Source organism: Hyalella azteca, unplaced genomic scaffold, assembly GCF_000764305.2.
Source record: "Hyalella azteca isolate HAZT.00-mixed unplaced genomic scaffold, Hazt_2.0.2 contig1674, whole genome shotgun sequence".
Classification (NCBI taxonomy): Eukaryota; Metazoa; Arthropoda; class Malacostraca; order Amphipoda; family Hyalellidae; genus Hyalella; species Hyalella azteca.
Window position 1 is genome coordinate 23,344 of NW_025931978.1, and position 19,885 is coordinate 43,228.

Below are 19,885 nucleotides of genomic sequence, written 5' to 3' on the forward strand. Positions count from 1 at the left end.
TTTTTATTAATTTTTCTTACTGACTGAATTTTCGAGAATCTTTTCAGTGACAGTTCCCTTTATAAATGAATAAATCGACTACCTCTAGTCGCCATAAGTCATCAATGCTAACTAGCTTCCCTCCAATGAAGCCGATGCAAGACTTAAATTATATTACAAATTCATATTTCATCAATATCAATATAATTTTATTTCTTTCCCATTTTGACTGTAGAAAGTTTTGTCGATTTATAATTGCCATCAGTGTGCGAACTAAGTACCAAAGAAACTTGTGTCTCAGCGACGCCACCCAAGAAAGTTTCCAATTGAAGTAAAAATGATATACAAAATTATAGCTCCTTGTACAGCATAAGACGTTTATTAACTAAAACTACAATCAGAACTGAACAGTTTGTGACCAGGTAAATGCTTCACGTTTTAATAGTATTAAAATAATGGACTAAAACATTCGTTTTAAAAATATTTCGCTCTAGTTCTGATATAGAAATTAATTAACGTATTCTTAAAAAATATAACTCAGTTCTCACTTAAGTGAGTGACAGAGAGCGCATTTTATCGTCGACGAAAACATGTGAAGTCACGGACGGACAGACAGACGGACGGACGGACATGGCGAGCGCAATAACGCTTTTTTTCCATAAACGAGAAAATGCGCGAAAAATAGCGTATTTAATTGGTCACATTAAGATAGTCGGATTGCACTGATGGTTTAAGGCCCCTGAGTCGGAAACTCGCCCATACACGCAATTCCGTCTCAATAACGGTGAGCGATCAGGATTTACTTAAGGTATAAAAACTTGGAGCGTATAATACTACGATTTTTGAAATTGTGAAAACTTTTGCAATCATATACCGAAAATTAAAGACACCCAAATGAGCGAGTATCAGTCTAAACCTCTTGCAGGTGTATAATAATCTGCGAACACCTTTATCTGTTTAATTCCGACAGACTGAACTCATATATTTGTTAGCTCTTCTCAAAATTTACTGAATTCCATTGGAGCTTTCAGTTGACCAGCAACTCACTAACCTCATTCTTTAAACAAACGAAATTACGCACTCAGTCCATCTCTGTCGCTTTCTATTAAAAATGTGTCCCACTCGATCACGATTTATTCCTGGTCCTCCTTGAGACGAGCGAGTTCCTGAACGGCGCTTTCTTCCGCCCTCGTTACTTGCTTGTCATTGCTGCAGGTTTGCCCGTAGAAGGGCACCGGCGTAAACTTTTTCACGTTCCAGTGGTGGATGAGTTTCTTGAGAGGCCGGACCGAGGCGATGCTGTCCGCCTCAGCCAGGGTTTGCGGGAGCGGCATTGAGAGCGTCTCAGGCAGAGGAATGGACAGCACCGCGCAGGCGGCGCTCAGGCCCATCAACATCAGATATTTGAATCCGGAGCCTTCGTCTGCCTGCGAATTGATTATTCTGTTTCATCATACACAATTGATAAAACTAATGTGGGACTCAGGATGTGAAAATTTAATTAGAATTTGTTTGAAAATGTATATAATAATAATAGCGGTTTCAGCGTTTATTAGGCCGTAGGCCTGCCGCCGATTCTTAACATCGCAGAACATTCACAGCTTGATGCGGACTTGAACTCGCAACTCTCTGCTCCAGTTCTGCTGTGCTTAACCGCCCGGCCTCCTTGCCGATTCTGACCAGAAACTGGCGCACAGAGCTGGGATCGAACCCGCGCCTCTCTGCGCCAATCTTGGTAATCTGAACTTTTAACCACTGGGCTACCCTGCCCTACATAGATTCAAAATCACAGTCAGAACATGTTAATTCATTTCACAGAATTTGAATCGTTCTTTATTGAGTAAGAAAGAATAACTCATCGGTCGCAATGACTGCATGAACCAATGTTTCCGAATTAGCGATTTACGAGGAATGTTGATACAAATAACAACATTTTGCAGGTGATCATCTGACAAAATTCGGTAACTTCATTTAAAAGAATAGAAAGCAATGAACGTTGTCCGTACGTTAATGATGTATGGCGTGGCTGAGAAGAAGGCCGTCCCGAACACGGCTATGGCGCCCATGCCCGTAGACCGCATCGTGGTGGGGTAGAGCTCCGAGACTTGCAGGTAGAGGCCAAACAGTGCAGACGTGCTCAGCCACTTCAGCAGACTCACCACCACCAGCAGCGCTGTTTTATCTGCAATCAATTTACATTCAGTCGTTTCTGTTCCTAATTTTAGAAGTGGATTTTTACTTTACATTGTGACTTTAAAAATATGATTCGCTACTGTTGGATTTATATCAGTAGTAACATTAGTAACCGTGTAGAGGAGTGCAACCTGGACTGTTCTGAATGTCTTTTTAATAAATAAAACAGACGTGTTGCGATGTTGCCGGATTGACCCTGAAGTCCGGGTTAGTAGCCACTAAAGTCCCAGATCATTTTAGATTAGGCTCTACCTGAGGATCGGGTTACGAGACTAAGGTCGTGGAGGATAAGTGTAACACTTGTGTCTGATAACATCTCTTATATACGGGGTGGTTATGCATTACGATACAGAGGTATAAGCTACGGCGTCGACCGTAAGGTCGGAGAACTCAACCCACACGATACATCGCGGAGCGCTTATCAGCTACTGCGGGAGGCCTTACTTAAGGTTGCAGCCCTTATATAGACTTCGGCTTCCGCCCACAACTAAGGTCTTGATCGCATGATCTAACACGTGTCTCCAGATGCTGCCTCATGTCATCAATCTCAATCAGGTCAAGTGAATATTAAGTTTCAATTACATACAATTATAGTGATTATAGTGAGACGCCAGACTGACACCGGACACCAATAGCCTTATTCTGTCTGCGCCACGCCAGGGGCGCAGCCTAGACTCGACTTCGAAGCCTAGACTCGACTTCGGTTCTTACATACTGTTGTCATCTTTCTTGTTGAATGAAATCTTAATATTTGGTCATCTTTGTTTCCTTCGTGAGTTGAACTGCGCTAGGCGTGTCGAAACTGATGGGTTATTACGGAATAGGTTGTGGTCTTGGGTTACGCACAGTCCATAAGGGCCCCGGAACAACAGTACCTCATGCCTAAATTGTAGTTGGGATTCTAATACATGTGTTCTAGCTCCATTTTAATTAGAACAACGATGATGGATGAATTAAATAAATAATGACTGATGAAATAATTACTCTTATTTTTCTTCATTATTCGCCTTATTTAAAAAATGAATAATCAATGTATTAAATACAATGGACCATACAGCAATATCTCACGAGACAACGGCTAATAATTCTCATACGATTAATGTGGCTACCGATCACAGCTTCATGATAAAATTTTTTTCAATCAAATTAAAGATACTGATTACCTACATAGTAAATGAAAGAGACGATCAGTCTTTTAAATTTCTGTAGCGTCAGCTGATTTTCAAGAATATTATTAATACTGCAAGCCGAGAGGGACGATGAAGTCGGAAGCTCTAAGATCAATACACTTGCTTGATACAATATAATTAAATCCTACAATAAACAGTTATTCTTAGCTACAAAAGCCCTTCAATTTGATCAGAAATCATAATAATAATGGGCTTAGAAGATTTCTGAGGGAGCTAATTACATATTCGAACCGAATATTACGTTTGCCATCGAAATATTTTAGTGTGAATTTAGAAAAACTGAAGACAAGACTCACCATGCCCGACGAGTGCGGCAACGCAGCACGTGCCGGCACACAGCAGGTAAGTCAGGACGGCTGACCACAAGAATAATATTCTCTTATATTGTGACATGAGGGGCGTAAATTATAGGAGCTATATGATATGATATTTATATTTGGCAGTTATGGCATACGATAATGGCAGTTATGTGAATTGTAATTGTCAGTTAAAATGAAGACCCCGCTAAAAGATAGTCATATTGTGAATGATATTGTTGTATCATGAGCCATAAAAAAATTACAAATAAAATTATAAGCAATGAGCTTATACAATGCTTTAAATATATTAGTAGGATGCGGGCAACACAAATCATGTACCTCGTTGCATATAAAATGTAGGAGTACCTAATTTTCAACAATTGAACTCTCTTAATAGTGTTCAGTGAAGTGATCAAAAACAATATACATCAAATGAAATGAAAATCACTTGGTAAGAATTTGCACAATAACCTGAGAGGCGCCGGCCGAGGTATTGCACACCGAGCCAGCCTGTGACTTGTGACGGGAACTCCATCAGAGAAAGCAGGAAGAAGTTCATGAAATAACTGTTGTCGATGAAGTTCACATCGAGGCTGATCACCCCGTAGACCACGTAGCTGGCTGCCCTGCTCAACAATGCATTTCTTAACCTTGATCGAGTTGAGGTACTGGTGCGCGCTACAAGCTCGGGTGCAATGATTTGAGGACTTCGTTCTTTAAGGAACTTTTTAGTTGGCTTTCACTATACGTATGCAGCGATACATTTGCTGGTCATTGAAGTACGTAGTTTTCTATCCCAATCTAAATTAGAATGTACAGTTTAAGAATGAAACAGTAGCTAACAATCATAAAAATGAAACTTCCCGCATAGTGCAACGACGTCCGTCTTCCGTCTAATTCAGTGGTTCTTAACCTGGGTTCGATCGAACCCCAGAGGTTCGGTGAATCGTTTTCTGGGGTTTGACGGTTTGCTTCATGGGACGTCACGCAATTGCAGGGAACTGAAGCAAGCAATTACAATGCACTTAGATGAGCTCGCAAAGTCTCTTGACGAATACTTCCCCACCACAATCTCATACCCAGCATGGGTGAGACAGCCTTTCACGTTTAGTGTTGCGACCGCAGATGTGAATGATGAATACCTGCAGTAAATCTTTGGACTGCAGGAGAACCAGGTTCAACAACAACTCTTCAGAACAACAACGCTCTCAACGATTTGGTGTCTCCAAATCGCAACGTACCCCCTTATTGCTAAAAAAAAACCTGGATATTCTCATACCGTTTTTTACAACATATTTTTGCGAGCAGTCCTTTTCGATGATGGCAAACATCAAAACAAAGAAAAGGAACAATCTTTGTTGCAAAAATGATATGAGAGTGGCACTTGCGCAGGTGAAGCCGCGCATTCTCGAAATTGTCGCACTGCGGCAACAACAAAAGTCACGTTGATTTGCAATGAATACTCATTTTGTTTTTGTTTATGTGCGAAATTTATGTTGTGTAGGTTTTGTTTCTTTCTACAAAGTGATTTTATGTGCCAATGATGCGTGGTACAGTTTATGCAGTTATACAGTATATAGTTATATAGCATAGACATATGTTTTGAATTAAAAAAAATTCTTTTTCCACCTACGAAGGGTTCGATGCAGGGTTCGGTCCCAGTAAAAAGGTTAAGAATCACTTGTCTAATTCATTGTTCCGTTTAGAGCGCTGTCATCCGACGCCAAAGAGGATTTAGATGCTGTCGGACACACTCTCGGTAATGATTAATATTTATTTGTATACACAACATCCGCGCAACAGTGCTCAGTATCTATTTGCATACACAACATATTATTACATTTATTTTATTTAGCGATATTCGAATTTCTAACTAGTAAGTTTTTTCTACCATTCTTGTTAGTGGCACTGATTCAAACGTCATTGTTATATACGAGAACATCATCGTAACATCACGAAACATCATCGTGTCACGTTTTTCTTGAAACATGAATCGAATTTTAATAAGTTTCACTTAATTTGCTTCAGTGAATATTTCATCTCGATCTCGCGAACTGAAAGTTCTTGCTTGCTAGTAATGGAAAAGCCGGTGCATGAGGCTCATCGTTAGCTTTTAATATTGGTGCTTATAGAAATAATTCCCGTGTCCCATACACACGACGCGATTGGGATTGACTTTCTATTTGGAGCTACATACTTTCTCAGAACCTATGATTTTTACTTTAAATAATTTCGCAAAAATAGTTTAACGATCATAGCTGTACAAACACCGCGTCAAATTTATTTTCCCATTGGTTGATTTTTTAATCATTTAAATTATAATTATCCAGTAAGCACGCTTTTTTCCAATTCTTGTACACTCCTGTATCGGCTTAACTTTTTGCTGTACATCTAACCAATTCTACTTTTATAAAGCAAAAAATTCAAGATACAAGTAATCGAAATAACCATAAGTCTATGGCAATTGCAATCTTAACACCTATCTGTGAAGTTTCTGTGACGTGATACCTCCTTTCAGTAAGTTAGATGAACGAGACTACTAATACTGTTACAGCGTAACCAGTTGTTGGGTAGCGTATCCAGTCAAAAAGTCGATAAGGACTGATTTTTTCATGCATCATTTCTGCAGATAATCTTTTCAAATTTTAATATAATTTTAATATAATTTTAATATCGCTAAAGACTTTGACAAGTGACACCATTAACATGATGAAAATCTGGTTGGTCATGGTCGCACTCTGATCTATTTAAAATACTCAAGCTTACGCAAAACTTCATGCAAGAGATAGTTAAAATAAAAAATTCTGCAATTTTAATTGGCAATGTACTATATACAAAAAAAATAACTCAGTACTCACTGCAGTGAGTGACAGAGCGCGCATTTTCTCGTCGAAGAAAACGTGGTCACGGACGAACAGACGGACGGACATGACGAGCACAATAACGTCTTTTTTCCATAAATGAGAAAATGCGCTAAAAAGATGAAAACGTCTACCACTCAAGTGAAGTATAGCGAAACATAACTTTAGGCATAAATCTTACATTTACATAACAGTTATGTACGGTAGTTGAGACGTGGTATGGTGAGTACCAACTCAAGTTCCGACCTTGAGAACAACCGTTAGAATGCATTTGTTTACATGAAAACCGCTTCTAATTAAATTGAGCTCAAGCGTTCACGAGAACTATTTACGTATCATTAGAATACTCACTGGTCATCAAAGAAACTCGCATTAAAGAATTACTACTGTTCAACTTTACCAATGTGATTAGAAGGGTAAATCAAGGCGCAAGTAGCGACCGGGGTTGACCCGTCGTTGATTGCGGCTTAGCCCTATCTTAATCCTTCCCCTGGGGCTCTAGCAGTAAGTGATTTTCTTTATAAATTTCATTTCACTGCACCTAGTGCTTCAGTGGGGCACAAAGCTGACCTCGATCATAATGTTCGGGGCGCGCAAGCCGGAGGACAGCTCTGCTCAATTTCATACTTCAGCTCATATTCCTTTCTGTTGTTAAGCACGCTAGGAAAAATAGTAGCCTATGAATTCAAGAGTTTAAAGTCGTAGTGCCGTATGTCAATAGCCACCGCTTAAGCATGCTGAAGTTAAACATGGTCATATTACATCTGGTCAAACCTACTTTGGCCAAACCTTGTCTGGCCTAACGTACATAAGTTGCAACATTTCTCCACCAAAATGAACCTGAGGGAACCTAACCTAACCAGATCGGAGTTTGGAAGGAAGTTTGAGAGGCAGGACAAGTGAGCAGGTGGAGCCAATCATTGGCTGCAAGGAAGTTGTGAATCAGGGCAGCGTGAATAGGTTAGGCCAGAGAAGGTGAGGCCGGATGCAGTACAGTCATCCTAGGTGCGAACAGGCTCAAGTATTTTATGATGTCCTATGGCTTTATTATCTTTGACCAGTGTTTCACCGGTCTGGATTACGGTGTTTCATCGTAGTCGGCCTCATATCTCTGAGGCTGAACGTTTGTTCCAGGGCTTATTAAAAAGCTAAATTTGTTGACAACACTTGAGCCACCCGAATATTACCCCCTAAATTTTCATTGCTTACACTTAGTGCTATAGCATCTTGCAAATTCTACCATAAATTCCCCCGTCATTCTTCTAGCGCTCCATCACCGTGAAAATTCAACCTCAACTTTAACCCTTTCTGCCACCCAGCGCTCTATCACCATGCCAGTTCTGTCATAGGACTTTGGGCGCCGCTGCTCATTACTGACTACAGCCAGTACCACTTAGCACGAGGCCACTAGACCGATAGCAATAGGCGATTAGTACCAGCCAGTTTGTTTGCGTCAACGGGCTTTGTCGCACGATGTACAAACACCTTTATGAACATGTAGTCTATAAAGCAGACAACCCTAACATTTGCGGTACTTTTGAACACATCAGTCATAGGGAATATGCATGTAGGATTAACTTCAAATCGGGCACAATGGTTTTCGCTCTTCATTAGCCTGATCCAAAGCTCAAGTGTGCGCGTCTGGTCAATAAGACATCGTTGGAAAGTTGCTACTTGATAGCACCAGTGCTAAATACTAACAAATGAGATTCAGATTATGAATGGGATCGATCTTGTTTGTAATTGCAATAGTGCGACACTCACGAGATACAGCACAGCAAGATGACGGTCCTGAAAAATGTCGGATACCGCCTTATCTCTGCGAACGTTATCGCCGCCGGTTGCTGCTTCTCTATAGCAGTCAGCTGCTGCTGCAAGTCTTCTGCACTCGCTCCTGTCACTTTGTTCACCTCCGCGATCTAGGGAGAGGAAATAATTTATTCCAATTAGTCATGATGCGTTAGTTTGCAAGATTGCCTCATGTTCTCGCTATCATCACAGAAAGATTCAGTGCAGATTCATCACAGAAAGATTCAGATAATCAATGGAGATGCACTGGTTTAACCGCTGTCCCCTTCCTACTCAGGAATATGCATCAGTATGTAAGAAAAATTCATCTCTCGTATTGTTTTTATTCTTAAATTTATTTGTAATTTGACGCGTCCACAGCAGGGATCCGTTTTTTTTCTTTCTGAGAAGTTGGAGTTACGTGATTACAAGTTATCGCTGATGCGCTGTTCCTGATATTAGTGATCAATATTGCTCCCGGAATATACTTGAAATAACGTAAACCTTAAAATAAAATACTCCTTCCAAATGTTCCGCGGCCTATTAATTCATTTATTTTAACTAATAACACTCGAACCCTTTTTAAAAACTATGGCCAAACTGTTCCACCATCACCATTCATTCAAAGTGATATTAACATCTATGCTACGAATTTCTGTGTAAATAATCAATTATTCTAATTTGCCAGTTGTCACACCTTCATTAGGATCTTGGTGGCTTCTGGAGTTCTGTTCTTGGACAGCAGCCAGCGAGGGGACTCGGGCATCATCCTGCAGCGACGAAGAGATTCTTAGAAACCAAAATGTTGTTAAATGTTATTGATTTAAATGCGATTTGTGAAGTGTACTTATAATAATTGTTAAGAAATATATCGAAGGTATACATCGGAAACAAGAATTGGATAAGTAAATTCCTACAAATAATTTTTTGGTCATTAGACTCAACCGTAACCTAGAAATATGTTGTTGCAGGAGAACTAACAACACGTTACATTGATAGTTAAATTTTGACTGTCCTCGAAAGTTCAATTTGTAAAAAGGTAGTAAGTATGGATGAAATGCAATTGCATCATTTAAAAAATAATATTCAAATGAAATTCCAAAATCAAGAACAATGCGATATATATTGCTAGGTATTCGTTAGAGCTCTTTGATCAAAGATGAAAACAATATGGTTCGGCTGGGTCCAAACGTTGGCGTTGTTGATGCTTAGTAGTCATGAAATCAAATATTGGCAAGTTGTCCGGCCAATGAGACTGGAAGGAATTATGCAGCTGTCATACACGTGAACCCAGCGGAGGCGCGCAGTACTGTTGGACGCGCTGGAAGCCTTGTTTCCCAACGGTCGCTGCCCAGTAGAAACATCCAGTCGCGCTCGTCAAACAATTTATAGTCATTCAACTTTCATGAAAGATCGTCCAGGCGGAAGGGTGAGCCGGTGGCAAGACCATAATCGAGGATGGTCCTCTGGGCCTGCCGTATACGGTGGATGCATCCGGTCATGGTTCGATCTAAGACAAAAGGTGCGTATACACGGGGCTAGTATTAGCGGCGAATTTTCGCAGCGAGCTGTCCCACTCCCAGTTCTGCGGGCTGAAAGCCTATACGCGAGGCGAATATTCGGTAAACAGTCCGGAATTGCCAGTGCGTCGTTGGGATTCGTGTGTGCGCGTGAACACATCGAACAAGCTTTGTGTGCGTACTTTGTAAGTCCCCCAACCACAACCACACAGGTAAACATGCACCATTAGACCCACCAGTACACAGCAAACATGTAAGAGTCGAGCAGCAGTGACACGGTGCTGATGTACCGCCAGTCGCCGGCCGCCCAGGCCAGCAGTGACGTCAGACACATGCCCACCGTCCACGCGGCGAAGGAGAGCGTCTCTGCGAGGGCGCGCTTGCCGGGGGCTATCAGCTCCAAGCCTGCGCGACATTAGGGCAAGTGCGCCGTGCGCCAAGAATATTCTTATACAGGTATTAATATCACTTTTTTGTTTGAATCGCAAATTCACTCTACATTTATGAGCTAAGAAGATTTCACGAAATCAAGAGCAATTTTCTTTGCTCTCAAACTTCCCGGAATATTCATAGCAAAAAGTTTACGTGAACGCAACTCAGGCTAGATGCACTGCTACAAAACGCACTCAAATTTAAATCTAGAATTTGGCTACGCTGCCAGGCGATTGAATTTTACCGGATGCTTTCTTCCATTTGGTAAAGAATTGCCCGTGAGCATATACCAAGCATATTAAATATACCTGCACAGAATGTAATTACATTTAACATTGCATCTTGAATATGAAGGTGCTCGGGCATTCATGCATTTCACCGATGAGCAATAAACGACTGATGTTAATTAAGGGTAGCTATATCGGACGCCCGGGGTGCATGCCGGAGGCCAGCTTTGCCGAACTTCACACTTAGTTCATATTTCTTTCCGTAGGTAAAAACGCAATAGGGCACAACAACCTATGAAATCAAGTGCTCGAAGCCATAGCGCCGGATGCCCACAGCCCCACAAAATAAGCTTGCTGAAGGTAAGCGTGGCCATACTGCATCTGGCCAAACCTCTTCCGGCCTAACCTACACAAGTTGCAAAATTTCACCACCTATAACAAACCTGAGCGGACCTAACCAAACCTAACCAATGCATTGGCTGCAGAAACTTAGAAAGGCGGTCCAAGTGTGCGGGTAGAGCCAGTCATTGGCTGCAAGAAGGTTGTGAGCCGGGACAGTGTGAATAGGTTAGACCAGAAGAGGTTAGGCCGGAGTAGGTCCAGCCGGATCAGGAACTGCCTGCTTATGAGCGAGCATGCTTGAGCATTGGCTGAAGACATACGGCGCTATTATCTTTCGGCAGTGTGTCGCTTGTCTGGATTACGGAGTTCAAGCGTAGTCTGCGGTTTCTAGCTCTGAGGCTTAGCAAAATTAATGCATGGAGAAGCTAGCGACGCCTAGCGTTGACTCCAGGGGCCTATTTAAAGAGTAAAATTTGTGGCCTATGGCTGCGCCCTCTTGAAAAGTTTTAGCCTCCACAACCGGTGATTCTTACCTGCGAATTTTTGAGTCTCTGTATACTTTCAAACAAAAGCCTAGTTTAAATGTCACCTACAGTTCACATACATAATACGTTCACATAATATCATAATATAATGTGAGTTTCAGTTTGCTAATTGTTTGTACGTGTGTTCTGGGTTTTTGAACTGATGAGTTAGCTTTTAAGAAAACCTAACCTAACGAAACGTTTTCTTTCTTAAGAAATGGCAGGAATTTTTAGGCAGAAATCTTTGCTTTCGAATTCTTGATGAACTTTCGATTTAAGCAATCAGATGATCTTTATATATATTACACTTGTATTATTACCTTTATGAAGTGAAAATAGAGATACTCGTCGAAACTTTTCAATGAAAACATGGGGAATTTTCTTAACATTTGTTTTGCATTAAAATTTTAATTCGAAAAAGCATTTTCAAGTGAGTGAAAAGAATCGCGTGCTCGCAATCTTTCGAAAACTTATATCCAACACAAAGTACAGCACGCTTACACTGCACTGCTTTGTAGTCGGAACGATTGAAGCGTGCTAAATCTAAATCATTTCGCAAAGCCAGCCAATAATGAAGTAAGCTTTATTCGTTGAGATAACTTGAGGCAAATCATCACAACTACTTCACTCCAGTCATTATTTAGATTATATAATTATGAAAAAATGTTAAAATGGCATTTATGTAGTTCCAGCTTTTGGGTAAAATATCTTTAATGTGTCAGATAATTTTCAGGAACTAACTGATGATGTAGCTCATCTGGTAGTTGGTCTGGAAGCTGCAGCTCGCCAAAAATCTCCAAACGAGATGGAGAGGGAAGTTCGAGGTGAAGATTGCGGCGAACTCAAAAATAAAATGGAAGAAGATGGAGACCAGGTACATCTGTCTGCGTCCAGTGCTGAAATAATATTAATAATTCCAAATAATTTTAGCATTGAAATTAATATACTGGGCATTTCCCACAATATATTACTTTTCATCTTAAATATATTTTTTTTTCAAATATCAGCTTGAGCATCAAAATTGAATTCTTTGAAAATGACAGTGCAGGTTAGCTTTTTTCTCATGGGCTATAATGCTGAGTGGCCCATGCATATGGGACAGGGACGCGCGGGGGGCATGAGGTTACCTTCAGTGCTTTTTTTAGAGTTGAGGAAGCAAAACAACAACAGATGCACTAACTGGAACTAATGCAAATCCAGATTAAGGAGCTGCCTGACCAAGGGACGCCTGACTGAGTTGCATCGCTGCAGGTAAGCGCACTAAGAAGCCAGAGTCTGGCATTCGCTGGCCAACATTGAGGGGCTCTTCCCACAAAAAGCGGGTCACAAGATGGCCGACGAGGGTGAGATATTTATGATTGCACTAACGGAGATGCATAGAAGAAAAAATATCCTTGACGCAGAAATTACAATGGAAGGATTCCAACACTACCGTGCGGACCGGAAAGAAGTGAGGTAAAAAGGAGGAGAAATTATTTACCTTAGGAACTTCCTCGCAAGGAGCACGGTGGAATTGAGATAGGAATGGGAACTCGATGACGAGGGAGGGCATGATGACACTCTACTTATCAGCGAGAGAGGGCACGATGACGCACAACTAATCAGTGACGGCTGGCATGATGACGCAAAACTTATCAGCGAAAGAGGGCATGATGACACACTACTTATCAGCGAGGGAGGCACGATGACGCACAACTTATCAGTGACGGCTGGCATGATGACGCAAAACTTATCAGCGAGGTAGGGCATGATGACGCACTACTTATCAGCGAGGTAGGGCATGATGAATGTGCTGATGCAGCTGCCAGCTAACTACTTATCAGCGAGGGAGGCACGATGACACACAACTAATCAGTGACGGCTGGCATGATGACGCAAAAGTTATCAGCGAAAGAGGGCATGATGACGCACTACTTATCAGCGAGGTAGGGCATGATGAAGGTGCTTATGCAGCTGCCAGCTATGTTCGCCGACATGATGTGCACCGAGTATAGCTCCCTGTCACACACCCAGTCGTTGGTGGTAGCCAGTGTCTCGTGCAACAAAGAACGATCGTACTCCCACGATGTACAGCCTGTTTGTACACCATAAAACAATTCAATATTAAATATAAATAAATTTTACCCATCCATCATTTAATCTCCGTTAATGATACTTTGTATCACTATCTATGAAAAAATTCATGATACTTACGTACATAGTGCTACCTCGGTGTACGAACTGATCTAGGTCAATCGTATCGACGTTCCCACAAACCACTCATAAATCGTCATGTTATAATAAGAGGTGAACAAACAATCTGATTCGTGCTTTGCCCTCTTAACTTCTTATAAATTAAGAACACTTGTTATGAAATGAAAGAGGAATTGAGGCAAGCTCGTTTCAACCAAATTCGGGTAGTGCAGAATCCAAATATGGAACCTGTTTACACGGTAACCAGGGTACCGGTAAGCGAACGGTAACCCTGAATTCGAATTCAGTGTTAATTATTATATTATGAGACTTTTCGCCTCATTTCATAGTATAAACTAAATGTAAGTGATAGCATTACATAAAGCATACGTGCACTCAATTCACATTGGTAGTTTTCTGAGTCATTAGAAGTTGTCTCGCAGGAGACGGAGGTTAGTGCCATTTCCATATCGTTTTGCACACCTTTCTACACGTTTAAATATTTGTATCACATTTTTTAATTTTCAGCACTTCATTGCCTTGCAAATGATTTATTGCTTTACTAGTTTAGATTTTAAAATTCTTCGATGGATTCAGACACCTCAAAACGTCAAAAATTTCTCAACAAGGCCAAGTTTTTCTGCCATTGATGACTGGGGTCGTCACATTAGCTGCACGGTGTCGAACCCTTGCACTCCACGTAACCACCAACTTAAGTGAACTATTTCGAAAGTAAAATTTATGACCAGGACAAGTTTTGGGCTCTACGTACATATCTGAGTTAAACCCTGATACAACGGACTAATTAAATTGTGTATATAATGGCTGAAAATCGACTTACATCTTTTCAGTCGCGACGGCTTAAAGTGAGCCAGCCACAAAGCTCACGGATGATTGTGATATTTATCAAAGTATTAGAACAGGTATAAATGTATCGTACCGGAGAATATAAACCTGAGTGGTAGGAGTACCGGCGTAGGAAAAAGCAGTCAAAGCTTCTCGACTTAACCGTAAAGCCTGGTTCGAGAAAATGTGATATTTTCAATTAGCAGGAATCGTAATGAAGACATGTAATTTAAAATTCATTTTTTAGTGATTGATTTTTTACAGTACTATTGTATTCGAGTCTGATATGGTTTCATGATGAATATCGCTTAAAATATAAGCTAAGTTCAATATTTTATTTTCCGAGATTCCAGTCCTGTTCTCAGTCAAGTAGAAGACATCAGCAACATGGTAGAATCTTTTGTACATCCAATGCCTTTTAATCGTTTATTTTGTACTAATTTAAAATTTTCCATTTTATAGTCACGAAAAAGATTAAGTAAATAACTCGCACCTTATTTTTGTAGTTCATACTTACTCATGGTCTCGTTACTTCGATATGGCGTGTAGTCATTTTCCCAGTATATCACATAATGTTCACATTTTTCAAATTTAGAACCATCCGAGGATCTGAAATAGAAGATTGATTTACTAAGCTCACGTAAATTAAGCTCAATAACGAGTGACATTCAAGTTAAGGAACGATCATCACGATAGTTGCTCTGGATCGGTTATTCAATAGATTTCCGATTATATTTTAAAATAATCGGATGCACTGTTTATTTGGTGTGCAAAGAATCTACCGTTTCCTATCGAGGAAATGTAACAATTTACATTTTTTCAATCACCATACAATTTTTTAGTAATCAATGCCAAACAGTTAAGGGCGTCAAATTGGGTCAGAGCATTGAACCTGTTAATATACAGTTGGCGACAAAATTATTCGTACACCCCTTTCTTGTCAATGTTTTCTTGGATGACTCGAAATTAATGAATTTATAAGCCGAAGACTTGTTTGAACTAAGCAGTATGGATTAGAAAAAAACACTACATTTTCAGAACAAAATGTAATTTCAGTACGTGCAAAACAAACAAAATGTAATTTTCGGTACGTAAACATGCAAAAATTCCCCAAAACCTTCAGACATAATTGTTCTTACAGTTGGAAAATACTAACTTAGTTGCAATATTAATAATCAATGGCATGCTGGCCCGATCCTCCAATTTGACTCCGTGTGATTTTTTATGCGATTATTTTAAATCAATTGTTTACAATTACTGTCCAAGGACCACACCTCATTTGAAGAACAACATACGCGTAGCCATCATTAACATTCCTGCCAACTTGCTTCAGCGAGTTGAACGGAATTTCAAAATCTACTAATGCATTGACAATGTGGGCCGTCATTTGTCCAATGTCATCTTCAAAACTAAATAATACAAAACTTAGGAAATTTATTTTTTCAAAAAATTATATTATAATGATATCTATACTAGTTCTTTTCTTATTGACCTGTCAAATCAGGAAGATTCCGTGAATCACCTACATAGTTATGCACGCGCTGACAAGCTCGCTCATGAACGTCCGGGAAGCTTTTGTCCACTGCTTCCGTTCGAGGCTTGAAGTGCTGCAGTCTCTGGGCAGCTTGCAGGAGCGGTGGGAGACTATTCTATTATTATGGACCAACTCTTGCCATACTCTCAGGAGACTATTAAATCGGCACGGCAGGCTAACTAGTAGCTGATGTCGTTCGGGCGGCCAAGCAGACCCAGAATAACTCTAACCCAACTATGGCGAGTCTGCCGCGGAGGCTGAGGCATACCTCAAATTTTGTTAGGGTAGAGGCACTAACACGTCAATGGCAATGTCTTACCTTGTACAAGACCTAATTAAGCCATGTCGGGCAAAAAAGCAACAGTGTTGCCCATTTTCTTGACTCGCAAAAGGTATTTGATTGTGTAAATTATCAAATTTTCCTGAATAAACTTCACCACTATGGTATTTGTGGTCATTTTTATTCATAAAGTAATATCCCACGATTAGAAGAAATACGTTTCACTTCACTAATTCATATCAAATTCTCTAAAAACCAATAAAGATAGATTACCATACAGCATATACCTTGGGCCTCTTTATAATCTTATTGGGCTATTTTTTATGGTCCTGTTTCCGTTTTATGGAACACCACTATCAAAGGAAAAACTTTAGATTGAGTAAAAAATTTATCGAACTGTTCTGATCTTCAACAACAAGGTTTTTTTAGAAACACACCCAAATGGAGAAATACGACGAATATACAAGGGTTGGACAAAATATGGAAAACGCTTTGAAAATCTGCAAAATATATACTATTACGGTGCAGGTAGACCTGTTACGTCAATTACAACCTCAATTCTCCTCTCCAAGGTATTTATTTATTCAAACAAATCATGAATATGTTTACAAAGTGATTTCGACCTATTCTTCAGTTAAATCCTTTTTCATTTAAACCATAGTTTAAACCCTCTTTCGGCCTTATTTTTGACCCTCTCCAAACGTAAATTCGGCAAGAGGTCGGAAATAATGCAAACGATGATACGACAGAGAAAATAAAATTTTTCCATTACTCGAGGCACCAATCCTGGAGGTTTTCACACAACTATATAAACATTTTGAAGCTTTTGTATTTGAGACCGGAGGTTTTCTAATTGCGGCGCCAGATTCGTGCATCTCCTGTCAAAAAGTTTTTATTAAAACTGTACTCTGAATGTGTTCATTGAGGTCTGCTGTAATTTTAGGAGCCGTGATTTATCTATTTTCTCTGATAATTCGGTCAGACCTGTGCTTCACTGTGAACTTTTTCCCTTCTCCTTTAAAAACAGTAATCACTTTTGAGGCAGTACCTCTTGAAACGTCCAGCGTTCGGGAAGTTTCTGTCACACTAGCACCTGACATACGGGCACTAACAGTTCGACCTCTATGAAAGTCAGGGATATTTGCCATTTATATAAGGTTATAGCCGAAGCAATTCTCTAAAAATTTCCGTGAAAGCATGAAATATTAATTGCAGGCAATTATAAATAATAAAGCATTAAAACATACCAAGTATTTAGTGTTAATAACGCGTTCAAAAATTATTGTCGTAAAATGTTTGGGTTTTACCTTACGTTTTCTAAACCTTGTGTGTTGCTATTAAATAAATTGTACAACAGCTAGTCCTTAAAAGAGAGTATAACCGCACACTTCATCAAAATTCAACACAAATCGGCAAAAAATTTGCTGATATCACTTTTTATTTGCGAATTTTACATCACACCTTATGTTAACGAGCAGAGATTATCGAGAAATCTTGAGCTGTTTAATGAAGGCTACGAAAATTAGTAATAAAATACGGGCGTAGCTCTGCTGAAGTAGAAGGCGTTTTGAAGTTTTAAAAGTTGAATGTATGTTACTGGGTAATAAAAAAAAAACAAGATGTTTATTTGACGGGCAGGCAACTTTTACGTCGGGATTCTCCTACTTCTCATAGGGATATCAGAAAAGAGTTATACTTTATTGTGGTACCCACGTCTTGAATGTATACTACACATTAGATTGATAATGCAACGAGGCATGAAGCGAATTTCTCACATTGGAATGGTGAAGTTCTTCCACTCGTCGACTGACATGGAGCTGGACTCCCGTCCTTCCACATGACACCAGTGATCAGGCACAATCGTTATGAATATCCTGGTGCTGACCTGTGAGTGGGAAAATTTCAGGTTCTGAACCAAAACGGAAAAATTGCTTGTATGATCGCTCAGAATAACTTGGATGGGACCTTGAAAAACGCAAACTGAAACCAGGATACTTTCTTTGTTACAAGTAATGAGTGAAATCGTTTTCTGATCCTGTATTAATCTACGGGATTTCTTTCATATCTACGACAAATATTCTACAGTTAACGACGAAATTATTCGAACACCCCATTCTTTCTAATATTATTTTTGAAAAACTCGAAAATTAATGAATGCATGAGCCTTAGATCTGATTGAACAAAGTTGTATGTAATACGGCAATTGCGTATGCAATCAAAACAAATGAATGTTTTCACACAAAAAAGTGCATTGGGTAAAACGAGTGCGCTCTATCTCCCTGAAAAACTGAATGAGATGTAAGAAAATATCTTCAAAAAAATTCCAAGTACATATGTAAATGTGTAAATCATCAAATGTGCTTGTATGAGCCATTAGAAAATAAATTGATGGAAACGAACGAGAAAAGGACTATAATTATTATTTGACTTACTAAAATTGTACAACCTGTCCATCCATAAGATCAGAAAAGAAAAAAATTATTTCAATAATTAGTAACATATTTTGTTGAGAGCCACAAGACATTGTTCACCTGTAAGCCAATGATCAACGATGTCATTGAGACCACAAAGAACATCATCCTGTGTTGGTAAGGGCCGTAGCTCCCGATAGACTCCAGGATCGTGTCGAAATCTTTCAATTCCATTTTAGACACTATTTCAAGCCTCACGTTTCGGAAATTTTGTTCCTTGGTGGAGTGCAAATCTCTAACTTGAAGTGGGGTTTGAATGTTTCAAGTGGTCACGAGTTCCAATATCACTTCATCTGAGCCCGCTTGATCATCGTTTCTTATCTACACCGGCCCCTCGTGGCAACGTTTTTCGCATTGTTCAGTGCTTGTGCTCCCTTCTGATTTCTGGACTAGCAGTACCAAACCAAACCGTAAGTGCTTGTCACTAGGAATTAGTGACTATTCCTTTGCGCTCCTATCTATTTTATTCTATTATATATTCGACCGCCTTATCAGCAAATACTTGTGCCTTCGCTTTCTCCCTTCTTTATATTCCTATCCCTCCTCCTGCAGGGGCATAGTAAGTATGACAACTTATTTTAGTAAGACAATTGAACAAGGACTTTGGTAGCCACACTGTCGACGAACTGAAACAAGAAATCATCGCAACAATCATGGCTTCAAATCCAAAAAATTGTCAAAATAAAACATAACACCCACGTAATGAAAATCATCTCCACTGATACCACAAAAGCACAAAGAGAACTCACCGACGGTTTCTATATGTGCAATGCAAAAATCACCTCCTAATTGTGCGAGGAGGAAAGATATTTATTCATTCATTCATAATAATACGGTGGATACTCCATAATTGAAGAAAAGCCCCCCACCTCCTCATCTGATATAAACGCTACAAATGGAAAATCATCCCACCCATCAATACACCGCAACCATACCATATTGTTCCGAATGTGCTGCTAACTACCACATGTATACTTAATGTACCAAACCAATCAAAAAAGGGTTAAACTACAAAACGAACACCATACACTTGCCGTAAATTGCATTTACCGCAAACAAGTCACTCAGATGAAATGACGAACACAACAGGAAAAAATCTAGCAAGAAACCATCCTAACATAGGTGCATGGATATTGCGAAACAGGCTATACAGCAAACAAATACCTCACAGTACAACTAAACTCTCACAAGTTCGACACAAATTACACTTTCTGTATTGATGCCGAA

The 19,885-nt window shown here is 39.8% G+C and overlaps 1 protein-coding gene across 1 annotated transcript; it reads right to left on the minus strand.

Annotated features, from left to right (window-relative positions):
- Positions 1-619: 619 nt before the first annotated feature.
- LOC108682454 (solute carrier family 22 member 5-like) lies at positions 620-19,249 on the minus strand. Its single transcript, XM_018171621.2, has 12 exons — positions 18,719-19,249; positions 17,963-18,072; positions 14,891-14,982; positions 13,267-13,429; positions 12,097-12,251; positions 10,067-10,235; positions 9,008-9,080; positions 8,287-8,441; positions 4,133-4,287; positions 3,659-3,718; positions 1,986-2,161; positions 620-1,406 (listed from the first exon to the last, which is right to left on the minus strand). Exons 1-12 carry the CDS (start codon positions 18,830-18,832, stop codon positions 1,113-1,115), a joined length of 1,716 nt encoding a protein of 571 aa, XP_018027110.1. The 5' UTR covers positions 18,833-19,249; the 3' UTR covers positions 620-1,112.
- Between the last annotated feature and the right edge of the window lie 636 nt (positions 19,250-19,885).